At 40.5% G+C, this 25,664-nt stretch overlaps 1 protein-coding gene across 1 annotated transcript in view; it reads left to right on the top strand.

Annotated features, from left to right (window-relative positions):
• LOC105480317 (kinesin family member 15) overlaps window positions 1-25,664 on the top strand; it is a 97,941-nt gene that overhangs the window by 59,451 nt on the left and 12,826 nt on the right. The window contains exons 20-27 of the mRNA XM_011738987.2: window positions 1,835-2,000; window positions 11,213-11,363; window positions 11,533-11,618; window positions 12,603-12,672; window positions 13,319-13,405; window positions 14,659-14,763; window positions 15,597-15,719; window positions 23,664-23,810. Coding sequence (XP_011737289.2) covers window positions 1,835-2,000; window positions 11,213-11,363; window positions 11,533-11,618; window positions 12,603-12,672; window positions 13,319-13,405; window positions 14,659-14,763; window positions 15,597-15,719; window positions 23,664-23,810 — 935 coding nt within the window. The remainder of the gene's footprint in view (window positions 1-1,834; window positions 2,001-11,212; window positions 11,364-11,532; window positions 11,619-12,602; window positions 12,673-13,318; window positions 13,406-14,658; window positions 14,764-15,596; window positions 15,720-23,663; window positions 23,811-25,664) is intronic.

Genomic DNA, 25,664 nt, shown 5'->3' on the forward strand with positions numbered 1-25,664 from the left:
CGCTCACTGCAAGCTCCACCTCCCGGGTTCCCGCCATTCTCCTGCCTCAGCCTCCCGAGTAGCTGGGACCACAGACGCCCACCACCTCGCCCGGCTAGTTTTTTGTATCTTTTAGTAGAGACGGGGTTTCACCGTGTTAGCCAGGATGGTCTCGATCTCCTGACCTCGTGATCCGCCCGTCTCGGCCTCCCAAAGTGCTGGGATTACAGGCTTGAGCCACCGCGCCCGGCCTGTTTGTTTGTTTTTGAGACAGAGTCTTGCTTTGTCACCCAGGCAGGAGTCCAGTGGCATGATCTCGGCTCACTGCAACCTTCACCTCCCGAGTTCAAGTGATTCCCCACCTCAGCCTCCTGAGTAGCAGCTGGGATTACAGGAGTGCATTACCATGCCTGGCTAATTGTTTTCTTTGGATTTTTTTTTTTTTTTTTTTTTTTTTGAGATGGAGTCTTGCTCTGTTGCTCAGGCTGGAGTGCAGTGGTGGGATCTCAGCGGCTCACTGACTGCAACCTCCGGCTCCTGGGTTCAAGCAGTTCTCCTGTCTCAGCCTCCCAAGTAGCTGGGATTATAGGCATGCACCACCAAGCCTGGCTAATTTTAGTAGAGACGTGGTTTTGCTATGTTGGCCAGGCTGGTCATGAACTCCTGACCTCAGGTGATCTACCCACCTTGGCCTCCCAAAGTGCTGGGAATACAGGCGTGAGCCAACACACGTGGCCTAGTTTTTATATTTTTAGTAGGTAGAGACAGGGTTTTACCATGTTGGCCAGGCTGGTCTCAAACTGCTGACTTCGGGATCCACCCACCTCGGCCTCCCAAAGTGCTGGGATTACAAGCATGAGCCACCATGCCCAGCCTGCTTAAAGTTTTAAATAAGCTGCTTTGAAAATGAAGTGTTTTGAATTCATGAATGTTTTAATATTAGCAAAGCATAGGTTATATATTTGTATATGTTTGTAGATGTGGGAATATCATTTGATTCCCAATGTTTTCACTTTATTTTTCCCTTCATTAAAGTACTTGCAGTGGTTTGTAATGAAGCTAAAACAAAAAGAGATAGCCATTCTGTTTTCTTTGAACTAAAAAGTTAACTAATACTATTTGCAGTTGTAGTTGTCTTAGAAGACCTGAAGTGTTTAACCCATGTTGGAAAGTTTAGGCAAATTTCCAAGGGATTTTTCAATAACTAAGATGAGCTCACTTAAAATACATTACATCTTTTAATTTTTGTTTCTTATATTAAGAGTTTTGTTTGTTTGTTTGTTTGTTTGTTTTGTCACCCAGGCTGGAGTGCAGTGGTGCGATCTCGGCTCACTGTAACCTCCACCTCCCAGGCTCAAGCGATCCTCCCACCTCAGCCTCCTGAGTAGCTGGGACCACAGGTGCTCACCACCACACCCAGCTAATTTTTTGTATTTTTGGTAGAGACAGGGTTTTGCCATGTTGCTCAGGCTGGTCTCGAACTCCTAACCTCAAGCGCGCCTGCCTCAGCCTCACAAAGTGCTGGGATTATAGGCGTAAGCCACTGTGCCTGCCCTTATGTTAGGAGTTTTGAAGCACATTTTACAGGAGAAATCTAGCAAAGCCAAGTGACCTGTAAGTCAGGGACAGACGTTAACTCTTTCTTTTTCAGTAGGAATTTACCAAAAACCATGTGCAAGGGAGAGGAAGAAAACAGAAATCTCAGTGCTGCTAGGTACCCACCACTTAATTCTTCAACATTTTTCCTTAAAATAGTCTCTTCGACTTGATTTTGCTAATTGTGGGAATAGTACCTATCAAATTTATTTGTCTGCTTTAAGAAACCTATTGAGGATATGTTTTATTTGTTTTTTAGTTTTGAAAAGTGAGGTACATGACCTGCGAGTAGTCCTTCATTCTGCTGACAAGGAGCTTTCTTCAGTGAAATTGGAGTATAGTTCATTCAAAACGAGTCAGGAGAAAGAATTCAACAAACTTTCCGAAAGACACATGCATGTACAGCTTCAATTAGATAATCTCAGGTAGAGTTGTTTTCTTATGGTTTCAAGTTGCCTGATTGGCTGTAACCTACGACTGTTTGAAGTTGCAAGTGTTAAACCCAACTCAAAGCAGTTAAACAAATAAAAAAGATAATTTATTGGCTCCAATATTGGGAAGCCCCAGAGGTGATTTTAGTTTCAGGAACAGATTAGTCTGAGTCTCAAACAGTATCGTCAGTGTTCTCTCTCTCTCTCAGCTCTGCTCTGTTCTATGTATTGCTCTTATTCCCTCCTATTATTGAGGTCCTTCTATGTGACAAGGAACAGATTGCCTCACACAGCTCCATATTTTGGTTCCCAGCATAAAAACCCCTGTAAAGAAATTCTCTCTCCCAACAGCCATGTATTATCCCAGAGAAAATCAATTAGTTTTGCTTGAGTCATCTGCTCCCCTTTAGACTAGTCACTTACCAGGTTTGAGATGGCACTGGCCCAACACAGACTAATGTGCCTGCTCTGGAAGGAAAGGTGTGCTCTTACTAGAAGAAAGGACAGTGTAAGGTAAACCAAAACAATAGTCATCACTGCTGTGCACACTAACTCTACAAAGGCTGGCTGATTGGTCAGTACTGGTAATCTTGACACAAATGTAATCTCACGTGTAAATAGTTTCTTCTTCGTTATTTACTGTTTCTTTTTTTTCTTCTTGCTAACTTCAACCTTTTGTATAACATAACACTTTTTGACAATGTCTTCTGTGTCTATAGCCATAATTTAATAATGGACATGAATGTTATACTGTGAATGTGATGTAAATGTAACTGTTTGCTCTGGAAAAGCTACTAATAGGCAGCCTTGAGTTTAATTTTTGTAGACATTACAAAGATTAAAATCTGTAGCTGTTGAGTGTTTTTTGGATATACAACCAGAAATTGAAAGAGAGGAAGAAAACTTGAGATCTGCAGGCCAGAGCCATCTATACATACATTTTTCCTTTTTTTTTAAATTAAAAGATTCATTTCTATTTGTAAAATGAAAAAATGCATAATTATTACTAATGAAATACAATAGTTTCATTTTCATAACAGAGAAAGTGATGACATTTGTAACCTTTCCTTGCCATATCTCTATCTCACTGAATGTTGAATAGCTTGAGTTTTAGGCAAAATCCCATAGTTATCTGCTGCTTCTTCCTCCTTTTGTTGTTGTTGTTTTTTTAATTTTTATTTTACTTTAAGTTCTAGGGTACATGTGCACAACGTGCAGGTTTGTTACATAGGTATACATGTGCCATGTTGCTTTGCTGCACCCATTAACTCATCATTTACATTAAGTATTTCTCCTAATGCTATCCCTCCCCCAGCCCCCTACCCCCTGACAGGCCCTGGTGTTGATGTTCCCCGCCCTGTGTCCAAGTGTTCTCATTGTTCAGTTCCCACCTACGAGTGAGAACATGCAGTGTTTGGTTTCCTGTCCTTGTGACAGTTTGCTGAGAATGATGGTTTCCAGCTTCATCCATGTCCCTGCAAAGGACATGAACTCATCGTTTTTTATGGCTGCATCATATTCCATGGTGTATGTGTGCCACATTTTCTTAATCTAGTCTATCATTGATGGACATTTGGGTTGGTTCCAAGTCTTTGCTATTGTGAATAGTGCCACAATAAACATACATGTGCATGTGTCTTTATAGCAGCATGATTTATAATCCGTTGGGTATACCCAGTAATGGGATCAGTGGGTCAAATGGTATCTCTAGTTCCAGATCCCTGAGGAATCACCACACTGTCTTCCACAATGGTTGAACTAATTTACACTCCCACCAACAGTGTAAAAGCATTCCTATTTCTCCACATCCTCTCCAGCATCTGTTGTTCCCTGACTTTTTAATGATCGCCATTCTAACTGGTCTGAGACGATATCTCATTGTGGTTTTGATTTGCATTTCTCTGATGACCAGTAATGATGAGCATTTTTTTCATGTGTCTGTTTGTTGCATAAATGTCTTTTTTTGAGAAGTGTCTGTTTATATCCTTTGCCTACTTTTTGATGGGGTTGTTTTGTTCTAGTAAACTTGTTTAAGTTCTTTGTAGATTCTGGATATTAGCCCTTTGTCAGATAGGTAGATTGCAAAATTTTTCTCCCATTCTGTAGGTTGCCTGTTCACTCTGATGGTAGTTTCTTTTGCTGTGCAGAGGCTCTTTAGTTTAATTAGATCCCATTTGTCTATTTTGGCTTTTGTTGCCATTGCTTTTGGTGTTTTAGTCATGAAGTCTTTGCCCATGCCTATGTCCTGAATGGTATTGCCTAGGTTTTCTTCTAGGGTTTTTATGGTTTTAGGTCTAACATTTAAGTATTTAATCCATCTTGAATTAATTTTTGTATAAGGTGTAAGGAAGGGATCCAGTTTCAGCTTTCTACATATGGCTAGCCAGTTTTCCCAGCACCATTTATTAAATAGGGAATCCTTCCCCATTTCTTGTTTTTGTCAGGTTTGTCAAAGATCAGATGGTTGCAGATGTGTGGTATTATTTCTGAGGCCTATGTTCTGTTCCATTGGTCTATCTCTCTGTTTTGGTACCAGTACAAGGCTGTTTTGGTTACTGAAGCCTTGTAGAATAGTTTGAAGTCAGGTAGCGTGATGCCTCCAGCTTTGTTCTTTTGGCTTAGGATTGTCTTGGCCATGCGGGCTCTTTTTTGGTTCCATATGAACTTTAAAGTAGTTTTTTCCAATTCTGTGAAGAAAGTCATTGGTAGCTTGATGGGGATGGCATTGAATCTATAAATTACTTTGGGCAGTATGGCCATTTTCACGATATTGATTCTTCCTATCCATGAGCATGGAATGTTCTTCCATTTGTTTGTGTCCTCTTTTATTTCGTTGAGCAGTGGTTTGTAGTATAGTTCTCCTTGAAGAGGTCCTTCACATCCCTTGTAAGTTGGATTCCTAGGTATTTTTGTAGCAGTTGTGAATGGGAGTTCACTCATAATTTGGCTCTCTGTCCATTATTGGTGTATAGGAATGCTTGTGATTTTTGCACATGATTTTGTATCCTGAGACTTTGCTGAAGTTGCTTATCAGCTTAAGGAGATTTTGGGCTGAGATGATGGGGTTTTCTAAATATACAATCATGTCATCTGCAAACAGGGACAGTTCGACTTCCTATTTTCCTAATTGAATACCCCTTATTTCTTTCTCTTGCCTGATTGCCCTGGCCAAAACTTCCAACGCTATGTTGAATAGGAGTGGTGAGAGAGGGCATTCCCTGTCTTGTGCCAGTTTTCAAAGGGAATGCTTCCAGTTTTTGCCCATTCAGTATGATATTGGCTGTGGGTTTGTCATAAATAGCTCTTATTATTTTGAGATACATTCTATCAATATCTAGTTTATTGAGAGTTTTCAGCATGAAGGGCTGTTGAATTTTGTCAAAGGCCTTTTCTGCATCTATTGAGATAGTCATGTGGTTTTTGTCATTGGTTCTGTTTATGTGATGGATTACATCTATTGATTTGCGTATGTTGAGCCAGCCTTGCATGCCATAGATACAGCCGACTTGATTGTAGTGGATAAGCTTTTTGATGTAATGCTGGATTCGGTTTACCAGTATTTTATTGAGGATTTTTGCATTAATGTTCATCAGGGATATTGGTCTAAAATTCTCTTTTTTTGTTGTGTCTCTGCCAGGCTTTGGTATGAGGATGATGCTGGCCTCATAAAATGAGTTAAGGAGGATTCCCTCTTTTTCTGTTGATTGGAATAGTTTCAGAAGGGATGGTATCAGCTCCTCTTTGTACCTCTGGTAGAATTCGGCTGTGAATCCGTCTGGTCCTGGACTTTTTTTGGTTGCTAGGCTATTGATTACAGCCTCAATTTCAGAGCCTGTTATTGGTCTATTCAGAGATTCAGCTTCTTCCCAGTTTAGTCTTGGGAGGGTGTATGTGTCCAGGAATTCATCAATTTCTTCTAGATTTTCTAGTTTATTTGCATAGAGGTGTTTATAGTATTCTCTGATGGTAGTTTGTATTTCTGTGGGAGTGGTGGTGATATCCCCTTTATCATTTTTTGTTGCATCTGTTTGATTCTTCTCTTTTTTTTCTTTATTAGTCTTGCTAGCAGTCTATCAATTTTGTTGATCTTTTCAAAAAACCAGCTCCTGGATTCATTAATTTTCTGAAGGGTTTTTTTGTGTCTCTGTCTCCTTCAGTTATGCTCTGATCTTAGTTATTTCCTGCCTTCTGCTAGCTTTTGAATCTGTTTGCTCTTGCTTCTCTAGTTCTTTTCGTTGTGATGTTAGGGTGTCAATTTTAGATCTTTTCTGCTTTCTCTTATGGGCATTTAGTGCTATGAATTTCCCTCTACACACTGCTTTAAATGTGTCCCAGAGATTCTGGTATGTTGTGTCTTTGTTCTCATTGGTTTCAAAGAACATCTTTATTTCTGCCTTCATTTCATTATTTACCCAGTAGTCATTCAGGAGCAGGTTGTTCAGTTTCCATGTAGTTGTGCGGTTTTGAGTGAATCTCTTACTCCTGAGTTCTAATTTATTGCACTTCGGTCTGAGAGACAGTTTGTTGTGATTTCTGTTCTTTTACATTTGCTGAGGAGTGCTTTACTTCCAACTATGTGTTCAATTTTGGAATAAGTGTGATGTAGTGCTGAGTAGAATGTATATTCTGTTGATTTGGGGTGGAGAGTTCTGTAGATGTCTATTAGGTCTGCTTAGTGCAGAGCTGAGTTCAAGTTCTGGATATCCTTGTTAACCTTCTGTCTTGTTGATCTGTCTAGTATTGACAGTGGGGTGTTAAAGTCTCCCATTATTATCGTGTGGGAGTCTAAGTCTCTTTGTAGGTCTCTAACGACTTGTTTTATGAATCTGGGTGCTCCTGTATTGGGTGCATATATATTTAGGATAGTTAGCTCTTCTTGTTGAATTGATCCCTTTACCGTTATGTAATGACCTTCTTTGTCTCTTTTGATCTTTGTTGGTTTAAAGTCTGTTTTATGAGAGACTAGGATTGCAATCCCTGCTTTTCTTTGCTTTCCATTTGCTTGGTAGATCTTCCTCCATTCCTTTATTTTGAACCTATGTGTGTCTCTGCATGTGAGATGGGTCTCCTGAATACAACACACCAATGGGTCTTGACTCTTTATCCAATTTGCCAGTCTGTGTCTTTTAATTGAACCATTTAGTCCATTTACATTTAAGGTTAATATTGTTATGTGTGAATTTGATCCTGTCATTATGATGTTAGCTGGTTATTTTGCTCGTTAGTTGATGTAGTTTCTTCCTAGCATCAATGGTCTTTACAATTTGGCATATTTTTGCAGTGGCTGGTACCAGTTGTTCCTTTCCATTTTTAGTGCTTTCTTCAGGAGCTCTTGTAAGGCAGGCCTGGTGGTGACAAAATCTCTCAGCATTTGCTTGTCTGTAAAGGATTTTATTTCACCTTCACTTATGAAGCTTAGTTTGGCTGGATATGAAAATTCTTTTCTTTAAGAATTGAAAATTCTTTTCTTTAAGAATGTTGAATATTGCCCCCCACACTATTCTGGCTTGTAGAGTTTTTGCCAAGAGATCCGCTGTTAGTCTGATGGGCTTCCCTTTGTGGGTAACCCGACCTTTCTCTCTGGCTGCTCTTAACATTTTTTTCCTTTACTTCAACCTTGGTGAATCTGACAATTATGTGTCTTGAGGTTACTCTTCTTGAGGAGTATCTTTGTGGTGTTCTCTGTATTTCCTGAATTTGAATGTTGGCCTGCCTTGCAAGGTTGGGGAAGTTCTCCTGGATAATATCCTGAAAAGTGTTTTCCAACTTGGTTCCATTCTCCCTGTCACTTTCAGGTACACCAATCAAACGTAGATTTGGTCTTTTCACATAGTCCCATGTTTCTTGGAGGCTTTGTTCATTTCTTTTTACTCTGTTTTCTCTAAACTTCTCTTCTCACTTTATTTCATTAATTTGATCTTCAATCCCTGATACCCTTTCTTCCTCTTGATCGAATCCACTACTGAAGCTTGTGCAGGCGTCACGAAGTTCTCATGCCATGGTTTTCAGCTCCATCAGTTCATTTAAGGTCTTCTCTGCACTGTTTATTCTAGTTAGCCATTTGTCTAATCTTTTTTCAAGGTTTTTAACTTCCTTGCAATGGGTTCAAACATGCTCCTTTAGCTCGGAGAAGTTTGTTATTACTGACCTTCTGAAGCCTACTTCTGTCAACTCGTCAAAGTCATTCTCTGTCCAGCTTTGTTCTGTTGCTGGTGAGGAGCTGCAATCCTTTGGAGAAGAAGTGCTCTGGTTTTTAGAATTTTCAGCTTTTCTGCTGTGGTTTCTCCCCATCTTTGTGGTTTTATCTACCTTTAATCTTTGATGTTGGTGACCTGCAGATGAGGGTTTGGTGTGGATGCCCTTTTTGTTGATGTTGGTGCTGTTCCTTTCTGTTTGTCAGGTCCCTCAGCTGCAGGTCTGTTGGCATTTGCTGGAGGTCCACTCCAGACCCTGTTTGCCTGGGTATCAGCAGTGGAGGCTGCAGAACAGCAAATATTGCTGCCTGATCCTTCCTCTGGAAGCTTCATCCCAGAGGGGCACCCGCCTGTATGAGGTGTCAGTCGGCCCCTACTGGGAGGTGTCTCCCAGTTAGGCCACACAGGGGTCAGGAACCCACTTGAGGAGGCAGTCTGTCCGTTCTCAGAGCTCATACACCATGTTGGGAGAACCACTGCTCTCTTCAGAGCTGTCAGACAGGGACGTTTAAGTCTGCAGAAGTTTCTGCTGCCTTTTGCTCAACTGTGCCCTGCCCCCAGAGGTGGAACCTATAGAGGCAGCTAGCCTTACTGAGCTGTGGTGGGCTCCACCCAGTTCCAGCTTCCAGGCCGCTTTGTTTACCTACTCAAGCCTCAGCAATGGCTGATGGCCCTCTCCCTGCCCGGCTCCTGCCTCGCAGGTCAATCTCAGACTGCTGTGCTAGCAGTGAGCGAGGCTCCATGGGCGTTGGACCCATCAAGCTAGGTGCGAGATATAATCTCCTGGTGTGCCATTTGATAAGACCATTGGAAAAGCGCAGTATTAGGGAGAGAGTGTCCCATTTTTCCAGGTACAGTCTGTCACGGCTTCCCTTGTCTAGGAAAGGGAAATTCCCCAACCCCTTGCGCTTCCCGGGTGAGGCGACACCTGCTCTGCTTTAGCTCACCCTCCATGGTCTGCACCCACTGTCCAACCAGTCCCAGTGAGATGAACCAGATACCTCAGTTGGAAATGCAGAAACCACCTGTCTTCTGTGTCGATCCCACTGGACGCTGCAGACTACAGCTGTTCCTATTTGGCCATCTTGCCTAATTCACATACATTTTTCTTAGGCCTGCCCAGTGGCTAAAGAAAAATAAATGAACATAGCATTTTAAAAATTGAGTGTTTTCTTATAAAAATCTATATTTCAGCATTCTGTAGTGAAATCATACAATTTGTTACCCCTAGGCCCACATCCCTGCATGGCAGCCATCAGTTGCTGCAAAACTCACTCCTTTCTATTTAGAGACGGAATGTGCTGTCTGGGTCAGCACAGCTTCCACCACCCTGTCCCATTTCCCCAGCACCAAGTCCACTTATCTAGCTCTCTGATTGGCCGGTAATGTACTTGAAGTGCAAGTGGTGTAACCCAACTCAAATTAGTTAAACAAAATAGGTAATTTATCGATAAGTTATCACAGGTGCACTGTTGCCTTCTCTTACACTTAGCATTTGTTTTAACTTCTGAATCACTGGATCTAATGATCTTGGCCTCACCTCAAACTATTTTGTGTAATATTTTTTGAAGTCACTAATCTCATGGGATCTTAATTTCCTAATGTTTATATGTCAGAGTTGAACTATATCAAAAAATGTTAAGAATCCACTATATTTTGGTATGTACTTAAATTCTGTTTTCATCATTAAATACGTCCTAGGTTTGTTTGTTTGTTTTTGAGACAGTGTCTCACTTTGTCACCCAGGCAGGAGTGCAGTGGCATAAACATGGCTTACTGCAGCCTCAATATCCCAGGCTCAAGCTTTCCTCCCGCCTCAGCTCCCCACATAGCTGGGACCACAGGCACATGCCAGTGCACCCAGCTGCTTTTTGTATTTTTTGTAGAGACAGAGTTTCGCCATGTTGCCCAGGCGGTGTTCAAACCCCTGAGCTCAAGCGATCCACCCACCTCAGCTTCCCAAAGTGCTGGGATTAGAGGCATGAGCCACTGTGCCCAGCCTCTTCCTAGCTTTTTAAATACACTGAACACAATTTAACCTTCTCAGTGTTTCCAGTTTAAGAACATCATTTACTGGGCTGCTTGTATTCCACTGTGGCCTTCAATGGTTGTTAAGGCCTCTGAATGAAACAGCACGACACTGCTATGTATTTCTTGAATTATTTTGTCTACTTTATATATCTATATCTGTATAGTTTGTGCCATAAATGCGTAAATATGTTCCCCTTCCCTACCATCTGTTGCCCATATGTCTATCTTTAGCAACTGATCTATACCACTTTATGATTTGCTGCTTCTGCTCTGCTTTGAGTTAGTATAGCAGATATTCCATATATAATATATAATATTCCAGACATTTCATTATAATATAACCTTCTGTACATAAGCTAGGACATCTGTTTTGAATGATCCAGAGGTCAGATTGATTGTGTGGTAGTTCTTGGCTGAGTTCTGGATTCTTGGAGGTGCTACAGCTTACTCAGGAGGGAAATAAGAGGATGAAAACCAAAAAAAAGCAGTAATTATCTGCCAAAGACATTTTCTCTCTTGCTCAAATCAAAGTCACATTGTCATCTTGATGTTCCTAGAGCTGAGAGGACGTATGAATAGTTGGAGTTGAGCTATCAATAAAACTTGGAAATTAATAGCCAGTGCCTGGCTTACGTGAGGGTTAGGTCTGGAAACCCCTAAATGAGTCTAATCACTATAAATTGCTAATCAATTAAGCATGTCTGGTTGAAGCCATGGGGAGAGAATCAGGAAGTGATGCCTGCAAGCTAATGCTTCTACTTGTCTTTTCTGTTCCTACCAAACTACTCTGTGGTCCAGTGTATCTCACATGTTTGTGCATCATGGACATTCCACACAGGTCCATAAGGAGCCTCATATCACTTGAGGCTTATGTGAGTTGGGAATGGGCTGTAGATGGGATAAATTGAAGTGCAGATGATCTGATTAATAGAAATACATTAAATGTTTATTTACCATTTTTAAAATATTTTCCTTATAAAGGTTAGAAAATGAAAAACTGCTTGAGAGCAAAGCCTGCCTACAGGATTCCTATGACAACTTACAGGAAGTAATGAAATTTGAAATTGACCAACTTTCAAGAAACCTCCAAAACTGCAAAAAAGAAAATGAAACTCTGAAATCTGATCTGAACGTATGTTAAGAAGGGAATTGGTTGGTGAATTTGTCCTGCATCTGTGACTGTCCTTTCCTCCTTCCTTGCTATACTTGCCCACAGTGCCTGCCACATAGAAGGTACTTGACATGTTTGTTGACTGCGCATTACTAGTAACAGTTACTTAAAATCTAATGTTGTCTTTTAGAATTTGATGGAGCTTCTTGAGGCAGAAAAAGAACGCAATAACAAATTATCATTACAGTTTGAAGAAGATAAAGAAAACAGTTCTAAGTGAGTGCTTTGATCTTTTCTACTAGCATACTAGAATATTAATACCACATTCTTAATCTTGTTTTTTTTTTATTGCCAATACCCTGTAAGGAGTTATTTTTTAAAAGCATTCCAAAAGGAACAGCAGGTTCTTTTGTATAAATGGCTATGTGGAGAAACTTAATTTTTCAAAACATTTAACAACTAGCTATAGTACTTTTAAATGAATAGGAGTTGGTGGTAATCAGAACTCAGGACCTTCTGTAAATAAATCACAGCAAATATATAAGATTACTTCTAACTATTCCTTTTATTATTGGAAAGAGGAGACAGATTTTTATTTCTGTGTCTACAAATCTTTTTCTACCAGGAATGTCCCCTAACAGGAATGCTGCCATATTTCTTCCCTCTTTCTAAGTTCCTGTCCTTGGTAATCTCAGTGAATCTCCTCAATCACTAGGCTCAGAGTCACTCTAATGAGAAGAATTTGTTTATTCAGTAGGTACTTGTGGAGCTCTTCCTATGAGGTCGATTTTCTTCTAGGCCCTGGTATACAGTGGTGAATGTAGAGCATACATCCAGTTGAGAGACAAGCAATTGACATTTACTCATTTATTCAAACATTTACTGATATCCAACAAGCCAGGCACTGATCTGGCGAATGCCAGAACATTTAGAGGTGAAACAGTGAACAAAACATCCCTGTCCTCATGGATTTTAACTTCTAGCACAGGGAGACAGGTAATAAACAAATACTCTATGATATATGTTATATTTAGGAGTACTAAACACTGAGGAAAAACAGTCATGGCACAAAAATGGGTTCTTATTGAATAATTGTTGAAGAAATGGGTTCAAATTTCTGATCCCCACTGGAAGGTAATGCCTGACACCAAGTGTGTGCCTAACAAAGTTCATTTGCACTTAATCTCTTCTGTACTAACAGATTCAGTTCCTGTTTTCATTGAATGAAGTCAGGGGTAAAAGATAATTCTTCTCTTCCAGAGAAATCTTAAAAGTTCTTGAGGCTGTACGTCAGGAGAAACAGAAAGAGATGGCCAAGTGTGAGCAGCAGGTAAATTTCCTATTACTCTAACTCTAGAATTTGCAGTTTATAACTTTTATTCCTGATCCCTAAAGAGGCTTATTATAAAAATGATTTCAGCTTGCAGATGTTGGAAATTAGTAAGAAAGAGATGGAATTTGGGGCTGGTTCTATTACTACTATTATTTTTTTTTCTTCTTTTTTTAAGACAGTGTCTCACTTTTATCACCCAGGCTGCAGTTCTGTGGCACATTGATGGCTCACTGTAGCCTTGACTTCCCAAGCTCAGGTGATTTTCCCACCTCAGCCTCTCGAATAGCTGGGACTATGGGCGTGCACCACCACTCAGGAGTTGCCCAGGGTCGAACTCCTGAGCTCAAGTGATCCACCAACCTTCGCCTCCCAAAGTTCTGGGATTACAGGCATGAGCCACCGTACCCAGCCTATTGTTTTTCAACTCTTGTTTTTCTAACTCCCAGAGGGTTACAATAATAATTTGTTGGTAGTCTCCTGGTAGACAGCACAAAATCACTGCCTTTCAACCCGATTTATCATTTTCAAGTATTACTCCTAGTATAGACTCTATAATGTGAGAAGCTGCTTTCAACTTGTTTATCTGTGTATATGGTTAACTTTGTGATTTAATTATTCTAAAAATATTTCTTTTTCACCATAGATGGCAAAAGTACAGAAACTAGAAGACAGCTTGCTTGCTACTGAAAAAGTGATCAGTTCCCTGGAAAAGTCTAGAGATTCTGATAAGGTTGGTAGAGTTTGAAGCTACATCTTTCTGTGCATTTTCTTATAAATGCTAGTTTAACATTTTGTTCTCCTACCTCTTCTTGCACCTCCAGGGTAACCAATAGATAGTATGAATATTTCTGTATGCAGTTAGGCCTTGCTCATCTTCCAAGGTTGCTAGAGAATGAGGTCTTCCACTTAAGTTAATTTTCCATGTAACTTCAAGTACAAACTACTGTCATTTTGGATGGCAATGTTTCTAAAACGCATCCTACCCTTTTTACTAGGATGCTGATATTAGTGTGACCCTTTCTTGTTGACTCTAAGTCCCATGATACAAATTTTCAAATCCCTGGTGTTGATTTTAACTAGAATAATAAAAATAGTATATATGTCCAAGTTTAAAATTAGGTATAAAATTCTTCTATGTCTAGCTCACATACATTCATAACACCAAAACAAATGATTAAATGAAATATTATAGACTGGGCACAGTGGCTCACGCCTGTAATTCCAGCACTTTGGGAGGCCAAGGCAGGAGGATCACTTGAGGTCAGGAGTTCGAGACCAGCCTGACCCCGTCTGTACTAAAAATACAAAATTATCCAGGTGTGGTGGCACATGCCTATAATCTTAGCTACTCGGGAGGCTGAGGCAGGAGAATTGCTTGAACCTGGGAGACGAAAGTTGCAGTGAGCCAAGATCGCACCATTGCGCTCCAGCCTGGGCAACAAGAACGAAACTCTGTCTCAAAAAAAAAAAATTATAAAGCCATTAAAATATAAATTGATGCCAGGCGCAGTGGCTCATGCCTGTAATCCCAGCACTTTGGGAGGCTGAGGTGGGTGGATCACGAGGTCAGAAGATCGAGACCATGCTGGCTAACATGGTGAAACCCCGTCTCTACTAAAAATACAAAAAATTAGCCGGGTGTGGTGGCAGGCGCCTGTAATCCCAGCTAGTTGGGAGGCTGAGGCAGGAGAATGGTGTGAACCTGGGAGGCGGAGCTTGCAGTGAGCCAAGATCGCGCCACTGCACTCTAGCCTGGCTGACACAGCGAGACTCCGTCTCAAAAGAAAAAAATATATATATATGTGTGTGTGTGTGTGTATATATATATGCATATATATAAATTGATACTAATGTGACATATGATCTTTTACTAAAATAAAATTGACTTACATTGCCATTAGGAAAGGTAAGTGATTTACCAATTAAAACTTTTCTTCTCCTTAATATCATTGGGTATGAAGATATTATTTCTGTCCTCATCAGAAAGTTGTAGCTGACCTCATGAACCAGATCCAGGAGCTAAGAACATCAGTCTGTGAGAAAACAGAAACTATAGACACCCTGAAAGAAGAACTGAAGGACATAAATGTAAGTTCGGTCACCAACAAGATGTTAAATTTGAGCATGAGACACATCACAGACTTTTCAAGAGATTAACAGATGCTCCACCAGAAAAAAAGATTCTGTGGTCAAATAAGTTTGGAAATTCTAGTTAAATAAAGCTCAACAGGTTTGTGTGTTTGTAGGATTCGCAGAGTCATTATTACGGAAGTGTGTAGTGTGTATCTCCGGGAGACAATGTAGGCTGCAGTGTTTCTCAGGTTTCACTGATCTGGGACAGTGTTCTCTGTGCACTGTTTGGGAATTGCCAGTATAAACTGGATAAGAAACAGGCTGGTTGCTGGCCATGCCAGTTAAGGCAAGTGTGGTGTTCTTTAGTGACTTTGAGGAAAAAGTAACACAGTAGCACATTGTAGTTAAGTTCAGAGACATTAATAATTTAGAAAGTGAGTTTGTTTCCCCAATATTGGATATAATATCATTTCCTAAAGTTAATTACTTATTTTGTCAGCATATATCTGAGTTCAGTGTTGATGCTTTTCTCCTCTGGGTCAAGGCGATGTCTTTTGTCACTCCTCCTCACTCCTCTGCTCTACAGGGAGCTTGCTGCACTCCATGTTTATTTCTGAAGGCAGTAGATGACAAACCCGATGTTTTTTTCACTGATACTTAGAGGACTTTTCCATTTCTCTTCACTATTGATGCACTTATTCTTCTATTCCTTCAGTCAGCAAGTATTTATTGAATTACCTTGTGTTAATCTTGTCATCACCTTGGAACCCAGACTCATTCTTGTTATTTTAATCTAGAAACAAACAGGTAATAAAACAGCTCTTATAGCATGACTTTCTTTTCTACAGTGCAAATACAACTCTGCTTTGGTTGACAGAGAAGAGAGCAGAGTGTTGATCAAGAAGCAGGAAGTGGATATTCTGGATCTGAAAGAAACCCTTAGGCTGAGAATACTTTCTGAGGACATAGAGGTAGGTATTAACGCATCACAGCTTGTTTGCCTTATTACTTGTCAATATGTGTATCATGCGCTTCCGTGTGAAGAGACCACCAAACAGGCTTTGTGTGAGCAATACAGCTTTTTCATCACCTGGGTGCAGGCGGGCTGAGTCCGAAAAGAGAGTCAGTCAAAGGAGATAAGGGTGGGGCCGTTTTATAGGATTTGGGTAGGTAAAGGAAAATTACAGTCAAAGAGGATTTATTCTCTCGCGGGCAGGAGTGGGGGTCACAAGGTGCTCAGTGGGGGAGCTTTTTGAGCCAGGATGAGCCAGGAAAAGGAATTTCACAAGGTAATGTCATCACTTAAGGCAAGGACCAGCCATTTTCACTTCTTTTGTGGTGGAATGTCATCAGTTAAGGCAGGTGAGGGCATTTTCACTTCTTTTGTGATTCTTCAGTTACTTCAGGCCATCTGGTTCTATACGTGCAAGTCACATCTGGGCGTATACTTGCGGTGGCTTGGCTTGGGCTCAGAGGCCTGACAATGTGTATTTGTGTGTGGAAGTTATTAATGAATGAATACAGGATTTTTAAAGAAATAATCCTTATACAGCTGATGTTCCTCAAGGCACTTCACTACACAGGCTCACTCTACCTCTACCTCACTGCCTGCACCTCATGCTGCCACCCTGACTGCTTGCTGTGCCTGAGACACTCCACACACGTTCACGCTGCCAAGCTTCCCACTCTGGCAATCTTATACATATGCTGTCTCCTCTGGGGAGATAGTATTTATATACTACTAATGTATTATTGTATAATGTATAATGATACAAGTAGTCATGTATTATTCTATTTTATCTTGCTGATCTATTTTCCGTCATTTTTGCTGATGCCACTTCCTATAGTTAACTTCCTATAACTGACCCCTGTGAGGGGAACAGAGTGGAAACCACATTTAATTGGATGCAGTGGTAGTAGCAGACAGCAGAAAAGGGCTGTTTAAATAGGCTGATCTCAGGGTTGTCTTTTGCATTTTAGCTAAGGTTAAGTTTTACTTTTGTTTTTGTTGATGTAAATTTATCTTTTTAAAAATTAAGCAGTACAGGTTAATTTGTAACTTACAGCTAAAGGAAGTTTTTTTGTTGATGATGATGTAAACTTATCTTTTTAAAAATTTGTATATAAACTAGGAGCAATATGGATTTTCTCCCAGCCCTTCCTATTTCTCAGCTACCCCCACGTTATCAGTTTCTTAACTTTCAAGAGATATTTTAAGCAATCCTATATACTTTTAGCCTTACTTTTTTTCCACACAGATGATAACCTATTGTATAAACTGTTCTGTATTTGCTTTAGAAATAAAGGGGTTTTGGCTAACCTATGCTACCCATGAAACAAATTCAACAAATATTGAATCTACCTACTATACAACTTGTACGCGACCTGGCATTTGGGAATGGAAAGATGATTGAAAAACACTGTTACTTACATCAAAGCTGCATTCTAACTTAAGAGATATGTGTAATATGATGTAATAACCTGGGGGCACAGAAAAGGGAGGGAGGGGAGTAATTCTGCCAGGGGAAATTCTAAAGACCTACTCAGAAGAGAGAGTATTTATACAAAACTTTGCCAGAGAGGGAAGCTTGGTAGTGTGAACGTGTGTGGAGTGTCCCAAGCACAGCAAGCAGTCAGGGTGGCCAACACGAGGTCCTGGCAGTGAAGTGGAGGCAGACTGAGCCTGTGTAGTGAAGTGTCTTGAGGAACATCAGCTGTATCTTTTAGGAAACCAAAACTGCATAGACATTGAACCCAGGCAGAGGGTCATGAGGTCTGAGCCAAGAAATGCTAGTGGGGATAGGGGGTGAGATAGAGTTGGGAAGTGTTTCAGAGCTACAGGTAACAGTTGTTGGTGTCCAGTCGGATATGTATCATGAAGGGAAGAAGTAGTCAGAGTGGGCACCAAGCTTTCTAGCCTAGGACTGAATGGTTCTGTGCACATTTCAGATGGAAAGAATAGAGGCCCACGGAAAGTTAATGAGATGCATTTATACATACCAGTTTTGAATTTTAAGGACCTGTGGGAATAGATATCCAAGATGGCTATTCCCAGTAATTTGTATTTATATCTTGCTACATCGCAGAAAGGATTTGAAGCTGCTAACGTACATAAGATATAAGATTAAAATAGGCCGGGTGCGGTGGCTCACACCTGTAATCCCAGCATTTTGGGAGACCGAGGCAGGTGGATCACTTGAGGTCAGGAGTGCCAGACCAGCCTGGCCAACATGGTGAAACCCCATCCCTACCAAAAATACCAAAATTGGCTGGGTGTGGTGGTGCGTGCATGTAATCACAGCTATTCAGGAGGCCAAGGCAGGAAAATGGTTTGAACTCAGGAGGCAGAGGTTGCAGTGAGCTGCGATCATGCCACTGCATTCTAGCCTGGGCAACAGATCAAGACTCCATCTCAAAAAAAAAAAAAAAAGATTAAAGTAGACAACTAAAATTAGAATAAAAGGAAAGTAAGGGTAGAACAGTAACAAGTTATTAAGAGCACAGGCTATGGAGTTAGAATTCTAACTGTGTGACCTTGGGGAAGTTAAATTTCTCCCTGTACTTCATTTGCCATATCTGTAGAGATAACAGTACTTCCTACTGTGTTAGGCAGTGGTCCTCAGCCTTTTTGGCACCAGGGACCAGTTTAGTGGAAGACAATTTTTCCTTAGACCAGGAGGGTGAGGGGGGCTGGTTTCTGGATGATTCAAGCACATTACATTTACTGTGTACTTTATTTCTATTATTATTTTTACATTGTAATATATAATAAAATAATTATACAACTCACTGTAATGTAGAATCAGTGGGAGCCCTGAGCTTGTTTTCCTGCAACTAGATGGTCCTATCCAGGGGTGATGGGAAATAGTGACAGATCAGCAGGCATTAGATTCTCAAAAGGAGTGCCCAACCAAGATCCCTGGCACGCAGTTTGCAATAGAGTTAATGCTTCTGTGAGAATCTGATGCTGCCACTGATTTGACAGGAGGTGGAGCTCAGGCAATAATGCGAGCAATGGGGAACAGCTGTAAATACAGATGAAGCTGTGCTCGCTTTCCTCCTGCTGTGCAGCCCGGTTCCTAACAAGCCACAGACTGGTACCAGTCTTTGGCCTGGGGGCTGGGGGCCCCTGGCATAAGGTGTTGTAAAGATGAACTGAGGTAATACATGGAAAGTGCTTAGAACTGTGTCTGGCTCCTTGTAACTGCTCAGTATGTGTTAGCTGGAAATAGTTTTAGCAAGCCAATTGAAAAGTTAGTGCACAGAAGCCACAACCTAGAGTCCCCTACAAAGTATAAGATGATGGGCTAAAAATTCAGTTTTGTACTGACTATTGACAAAGTAAAAAGGGAAATCTAGCTGTTTGAGTGGGAGTAGATAAATAATGAAAACTCATACCGTTTTACCTAAAAGCTTTTCCTTCCTTCCTCGCTTTCTCTCTTTTTTCTTCTTAAAAATAAAATGTGACTATGAATATTATATTTAGATTTAAATATCACATTTTAGATTCATACATTTTAGATTCAAGTGGAATTGACCCTATACACAGCTAATTCACATTCCCTTTGTACTTATCTTCAGTCTTTATTAGCTAAAATTTAGTTTTATGGCTATGTTTTGTGAATTGTTCAATATATTCAAATTGTTCATATATCACTGTTTTTCAACAATATGAGTATTTAGCTAATGCAGTAAAATGGAAATACTAAGTGGGATACAAATATTATAAAAACTGAGAGACAGTGACTGTTATTTGCAGATGGTCATGAGTGTCTACATGGAAACTCCAAAATACTGTCTGAATATCCATTAGAATATTGAGTTTAGTAATCAGTTATAAATTAGTCTTCAAAATAATATTTACTCTATGCCATTAATAACCATTTAACAATATAGTGGAACTAAAAAATTCCATTCACAAAAACAACCAAAAGTATTAAAACCTTAGGAGAGAATTTGTAACAACTGTTAAGGACATAAAATTTCCCTAAGGGATGTTAAAACAAATTGAATATTAAAGAAAGAATAGCTTTATTGGGGCCTGGGCACCGTGGCTCACGCCTGTAATCTCAGCACTTTGGGAGGCCGAGGCAGGTGGATCACAAGGTCAGGAGATCGAGACCATCCTGGTTAACACGGTGAAACCCCGTCTCTACTAAAAATACAAAAAAAAAAAAAAAAAAAAATTAGCTGGGCGTGGTGGCATGTGCCTGTAGTCCCAGCTACTCAGGAAGCTGAGGTAGGAGAATCGCTTGAACCCAGGAGGCAGAGGTTGCAGTGAGCCGAGATCGCACCACTGCACTCCAGCTAGGGTGACAGAGCGATACTCTGTCTCAAAAAATAATAATAATAAATAGCTTTATTGTAGATTATTATAATATATAATATGTTATAATACTATATATTATATTCAATAACCAGTTTAAAAACATAACAGGAGCTTTTAAAAATTCTCTTTCACAGAAATAATATAGGTCGGGCACGGTGGCTCACGCCTGTAATCCCAGCACTTTGGGAGGCCGAGGCGGGCAGATCACGAGGTCAGGAGATCGAGACCACAGTGAAACCCCATCTCTACTAAAAACACAAAACATTAGCCGGGTGTGGTGGTGGGCACCTGTAGTCCTAGCTACTCAGGAGGCTGAGGCAGGAGAATGGCGTGAACCCGGGCGGCGGAGCTTGCAGTGAGCCGAGATCGCACCACTGCACTCCAGCCTGGGCGACAAAGCAAGACTCCGTCTCAAAAAAAGAAATAATATAGCATATCAAAATCTTAGGGAGACTATTTGACAATTGTTAAGAACATAAAAGTTTCCCAGCAACATGAAAAGAGACTTCAATAAAAGGATCTAAAGGGAGACTTGGACAGGAAGACCCTGTCGTTTTAAAAACAGAAATTTATGTAATTCCACTTCAAATTCCAATTTATTTATTTTGTAATTCCACTTCAAATTTCAATTTATTAGTGATGTGATCATGACTCACTGCAGCCTTGAACTCCTGGGCTTGAGTGATCCTGCCACCTCAGCCTCCCAAGTAGCTAGGACTACATGTGCACCACCATGCTTGGATAATTTTTGGTATTTTTTTGTAGAGACGAAGTTTCACTATGATGCCCACACTGATTTCAAACTCCTAAACCCAAGTGATCCTCCCCTGTCTCAGCTTCCCAAAGTGCTAGGATTACAGGTGTGAGCCACCATGCCTGGCCTCAAATCCCAATATAAAAAACTGATGATTTTAAAGTTCCTTTGAAAAAAATACACAAGATTTACCAACAAAACTTAGAAAAACAATAATGCAGAGAGATTTGGAAGCTAATAAATGGTAACCATATCCAGTGTTGGACTAATGATAGAGAGATCATTGCAAAACTTTGAACATCCACAAATAGACAGCAGTGAATATAAAGGAATTTAGTGTAATGGTAAAGGAAGTATTTCTCAACAGTGAAGAAAGAGTGGGTTTAGTCAATATATGTGTTGGGAAAATTGTCTGACCAATTTGTAAAGATATGAAAGCCAAAACAATTCTTACATGGATTAGAGTTCTGTACAAATGATGACATCATAGAAGTACTAGAAAATAAAAATACAAGCCAACCATGGTAACACACGCCTGTAGTCCCAGCTACTCAGGAGGCTGACGTGGGAGGATTGCTTGAGTCCAGTAGTTCAAGTCCAGCCTGGGTAATGTTGCAAGAGCCCCCATCTCTAAAAAAACAAAAGGAGGGATGGGCACGGTGACTCACACCTGTAATCCCAGTACTTTGGGAGGCCAAGGCAGGTGGATCACTTGAGGCCAGGAGCTCAAGACCAGCCTGCCCAGCATGATGAAACCCCATCTCTACTAAAAATACAAAAAATTAGAAAAATTAGCCAGGTGTGGTGGTGTACACCTGTAATCCCAACTACCCAGGAGGCTGAGGCCTGAAAATCACTTGAACCTGGGAGGTGGAGGTTACAGTTAGATGAGATCACGCCGCTGCACTACATCTGGGCAACAGAGCAAGACTCTGTCTAAAAAAATAAATATTTTTTTTTTTTCAGGAGAAGAAAAACACAAATACATAAAAAAATCTTGAGATTATGTGACTCTTTGAAAATATCTTGATATAAAGATTAGAACCCACAAGGGAAGATTATACAATATTAAAAACAAAAATTCTAACAACAGACAGGGGGAAAATATTTGCAACTGATGACAAAGTATTTTATCACTGCAATTTATCCTTCATGAGAAGGATAGAAACACGGCTGGTGGAAAATGGACATAAGTAGCTCCCCAAAGAGGGAGTATAGTGGCACCAAAACCTCTTTGGAATCAGAGACATGCAAATGTTCCTGAAACACCAGGAGTTCAGCCTAGGTCTAGTTGCTTACCACACAGAAAGCCAATCACTGAGTCAAGGAGTATTGCCAGTGAAGAAGACTTTAAATGGGTGCCATAGCCAAGATAGGAGATCAGTCTCAAATCCTTCTCCCTGACTGACTAAAATTGGGAGTTTATATAGCAAGAAAGGTAACCATGTGTGGGAAAACAGGAATTAGGGAGGGGTAAGGAAGAGGAGTTGGTTAACAGGAAACAGGTTGTCAGGCAGCCGTGACAGGTGAGGGGCCTGGCATCTCAGTTGTCCAGTTGCCATAATCTGGTAAGTTTCAGTTCCTTGATCTTGTCTGGGATGCCTGATGGTTTGTTCCCTGAGAAAGGAACTCAGATAAGACAAATGTAACTTTCTTAAGTTTTAAGACTGGGAGGGCCAATTTCTATGTTTATTCAAAAGAAACCATAAACATCAGTCCTAGGGGAGAGTTGGGCCAGTTTCACAAATTAAAATAAGAGCTATTTTCTAATCTTATAACTGGTAAAGTTTAAGACCCAAGGAAGATGTGCAGACAAGGATGATTACTCAAATTTCTGGAGGAGTTTATGTTCAGCCTTTGGGGAGGTAGTCTGGTAATACATAGCCTTATACTTTTTACATATCCTTTGAGTTTGCACTTTTAAAAATTCAGCCTAAAGAAATAATCTAGATATAAGAATAAAGTACACAGAATAGTGAAAAATTCATATCAACCAAAATATTTAGTGATGGATTAAATTGTGGTACATCCATAAGATGAAATGGAGTCCACACAATGAAAAAAAGAGTGAGTACATGCAAAAATGTTTCTGATGTGTCAAGTTTTTTAAAAGTGTGTGTTTATATGTATGTATATCTATGTGTGTATATCCATGTATATGTACACATACATTTATATGTGTATATATATATATGTACACACATACCTGCATACATACATGTACATTTGGAAAGGAAAAGAAGGATAAGCAGTATCTGCTCTAATTTGGGAGGAATTACATATACTGTGTACATAGAAATTATGTATGCAACCTATAGGACTTATAATTTTCTGTGCCACTTTCCACAAAGCTACTTCCTGAAACTTTGATGGTCTATGACAATGAATCACAAGCTGGTGCAAACTGCCCACCCCCTCCCCAACTGGCTGATGGAGGCTCATCTTTACAGCTATTTACTTTCTAGTATTTAAAGGACTAGAGTCAATTGGTGAGACAAGTAACCAAGAGACCTTTGAATCCTTCCCAGGAGAGAGAGATTGGCTTTGAGATCCTGGGGGTGAGGGGAGAGTGCAATTAAACCTCAAACCTAGAGTGCAGTTAAACCTCAATTGGGATACCTATATAAGTTTACTGTAATAATGCTAATGTCTAGACCTGTTCATCTAAATATTAACGGATTACTTTGTCTAAGAATGGATTAGCACGCAAGCAAAAGAAATAGGTTTTCACATAAAACTTCCTTAGTCTGTTAAAAGTTGCACATAGTAATGATTTGGGAATCCTTATTGGAGTACCACAATTAAGAAACTGTGGTGATTGCCTCCTAATAGAGGGATATGCTCTGTGAGGACCTGGCTCATGCCACTGAGCAGCTGAACATGCTCACAGAGGCCTCAAAAAAACACTCGGTGCTGCTGCAGTCTGCCCAGGAAGAACTGACCAAGAAGGAGGCCCTGATTCAGGAACTTCAGCACAAGGTAAGATGCACACAGGTGTCACTCAAGATAGGACACAGCAGGCCAAGCGCAGTGGCTCACTCCTGTAATCCCAGCACTTTGGGAGGCCAAGGCAGGTGGACCACTTGAAGTCAGGAGTTTGAGAGCAGTCTGGCCATCATGGTGACTTGAAACCCTGTCCCTACTAAAAATAGAAAAGTTAGCCGGGCATGGTGGCGCTCGCCTGTAATCTCAGCTACTTGGGAGACTGGGCCACAAGAATTGCTTGAACCTGGGAGGTGGAGGTTGCAGTAAGCCGAGATTGCACCACTGTACTCCAGCCTGGGTGACAGAGTGAGACCCTGTCTCAAAAAAAAAAAAAAAAAGATGGAGGACAGGAGGAATCCACAGTTGAGGTTGTCATGACATTCCTGCATTGGTCAACTTCTCCATGTACAAAGGGGAGGCTAATGGAGTGTCCTCACCTGGACTGAGACTTGCTCAGCTGCCTCCCACCCACCTTAGGTCCTAGACACATGGCAGCCAGTTCTAACCACTCTGATGAGGTTATGCCTGACTTTTATCATATTTTTGGTGGTGGTGGTTGTCATTTTTTATTTTGTATTTTTCTCAGATGACCGTTTTGTTACTTGTGAAACTTGGATCATTTTTAAAAGTATAAATAAATTTGTGAGAAAAAAGGAGATGGGGCCAGGCGCGGTGGCTCACGCCTGTAATCCCAGCACTTTGGGAGGCCGAGGCAGTGGATCACAAGGTCAGGAGATCGAGACCATCCTGGCTAACACGGTGAAACCCAGTCTCTACTAAAAATACAAAAAATTAGCCGGGTGTGGTTGCGAGTGCCTGTAGTCCCAACTACTCGGGAAGGCTGAGGCAGGAGAATGGTGTGAACCCAGGAGGCGGAGCTTGCAGTGAGCCGAGATTGCGTCACTGCACTCCAGCCTGGGCAACAGAGCGAGACTCCGTCTCAAAAAAAAAAAAAAAAAAAAGAAAAGGAGATGATTGGGTTATAGTAGCAACCAAGTTAGATTTCACAATTACTTTTTAAAATATCATAGGTTTAATATCTTACTGCTTTTCAAATTATTGATCAAGTTCTGAAAAAAATAATGTAAATACAGCAGATTTCCATATGCCATGGGAAGAAACCACAGTTACTTTTGCACCAACCTAATAACTGTAATCACCATGCCCTGCAGTAGATCTCCAAAAGGTATTCCTCCTGTCTAACAAACTATACCCTTTGACCAACATCTCCCATTGATGATTCATGTCTCCTTCCACCCCTCACTTCGTCCCCCAGACTCTGGTACTCTCTATTTCAATGAGTTCAACTTTTTTTGATTCCACATATAAATGAGATTATGTGGTATTTGTCTTTCTGTGCTGGCTTATTTTACTTGGAACAATGTCCTTCAGGTTCATCCATGTTGTGACAAATGACAGAATTTGCTTCCTTTTTAAGGCTAAGTAGTATTTCATTGTGTATGTATATAGCACATTTTCTTTACCCATTCTTCTGTCAGTAGACAGTTAACTTGAGTCCATAGCTTGGCTATTATGAATAATGTTTCAGAGAACATGGGAGTGCCGCTGTCTCTTCAACAGACTGATTTTAATTCCTTTGGATATATATCCAGAGGTGGGACTGCCGGATCATACGGTAGTTCTATTTTTAGTTTGTTGAGGAACTTCCATACTATTTTTCACAATGGCTGTGCTAATTTACATTCCCAACAGTATACAAGGATTCCCTTTTCTCCACAAACTCACCAACACTTATCTTTCATCTTGTTGATGATAGCCATCCCTATCAGGTGTGAAGTGATATCTCATTGTGGTTTTCATTTGCATTTCCCTGATGATTGGTGATGA

The sequence above is a fragment of the Macaca nemestrina genome, chromosome 2 (assembly GCF_043159975.1).
Source record: "Macaca nemestrina isolate mMacNem1 chromosome 2, mMacNem.hap1, whole genome shotgun sequence".
NCBI lineage: Eukaryota > Metazoa > Chordata > Mammalia > Primates > Cercopithecidae > Macaca > Macaca nemestrina.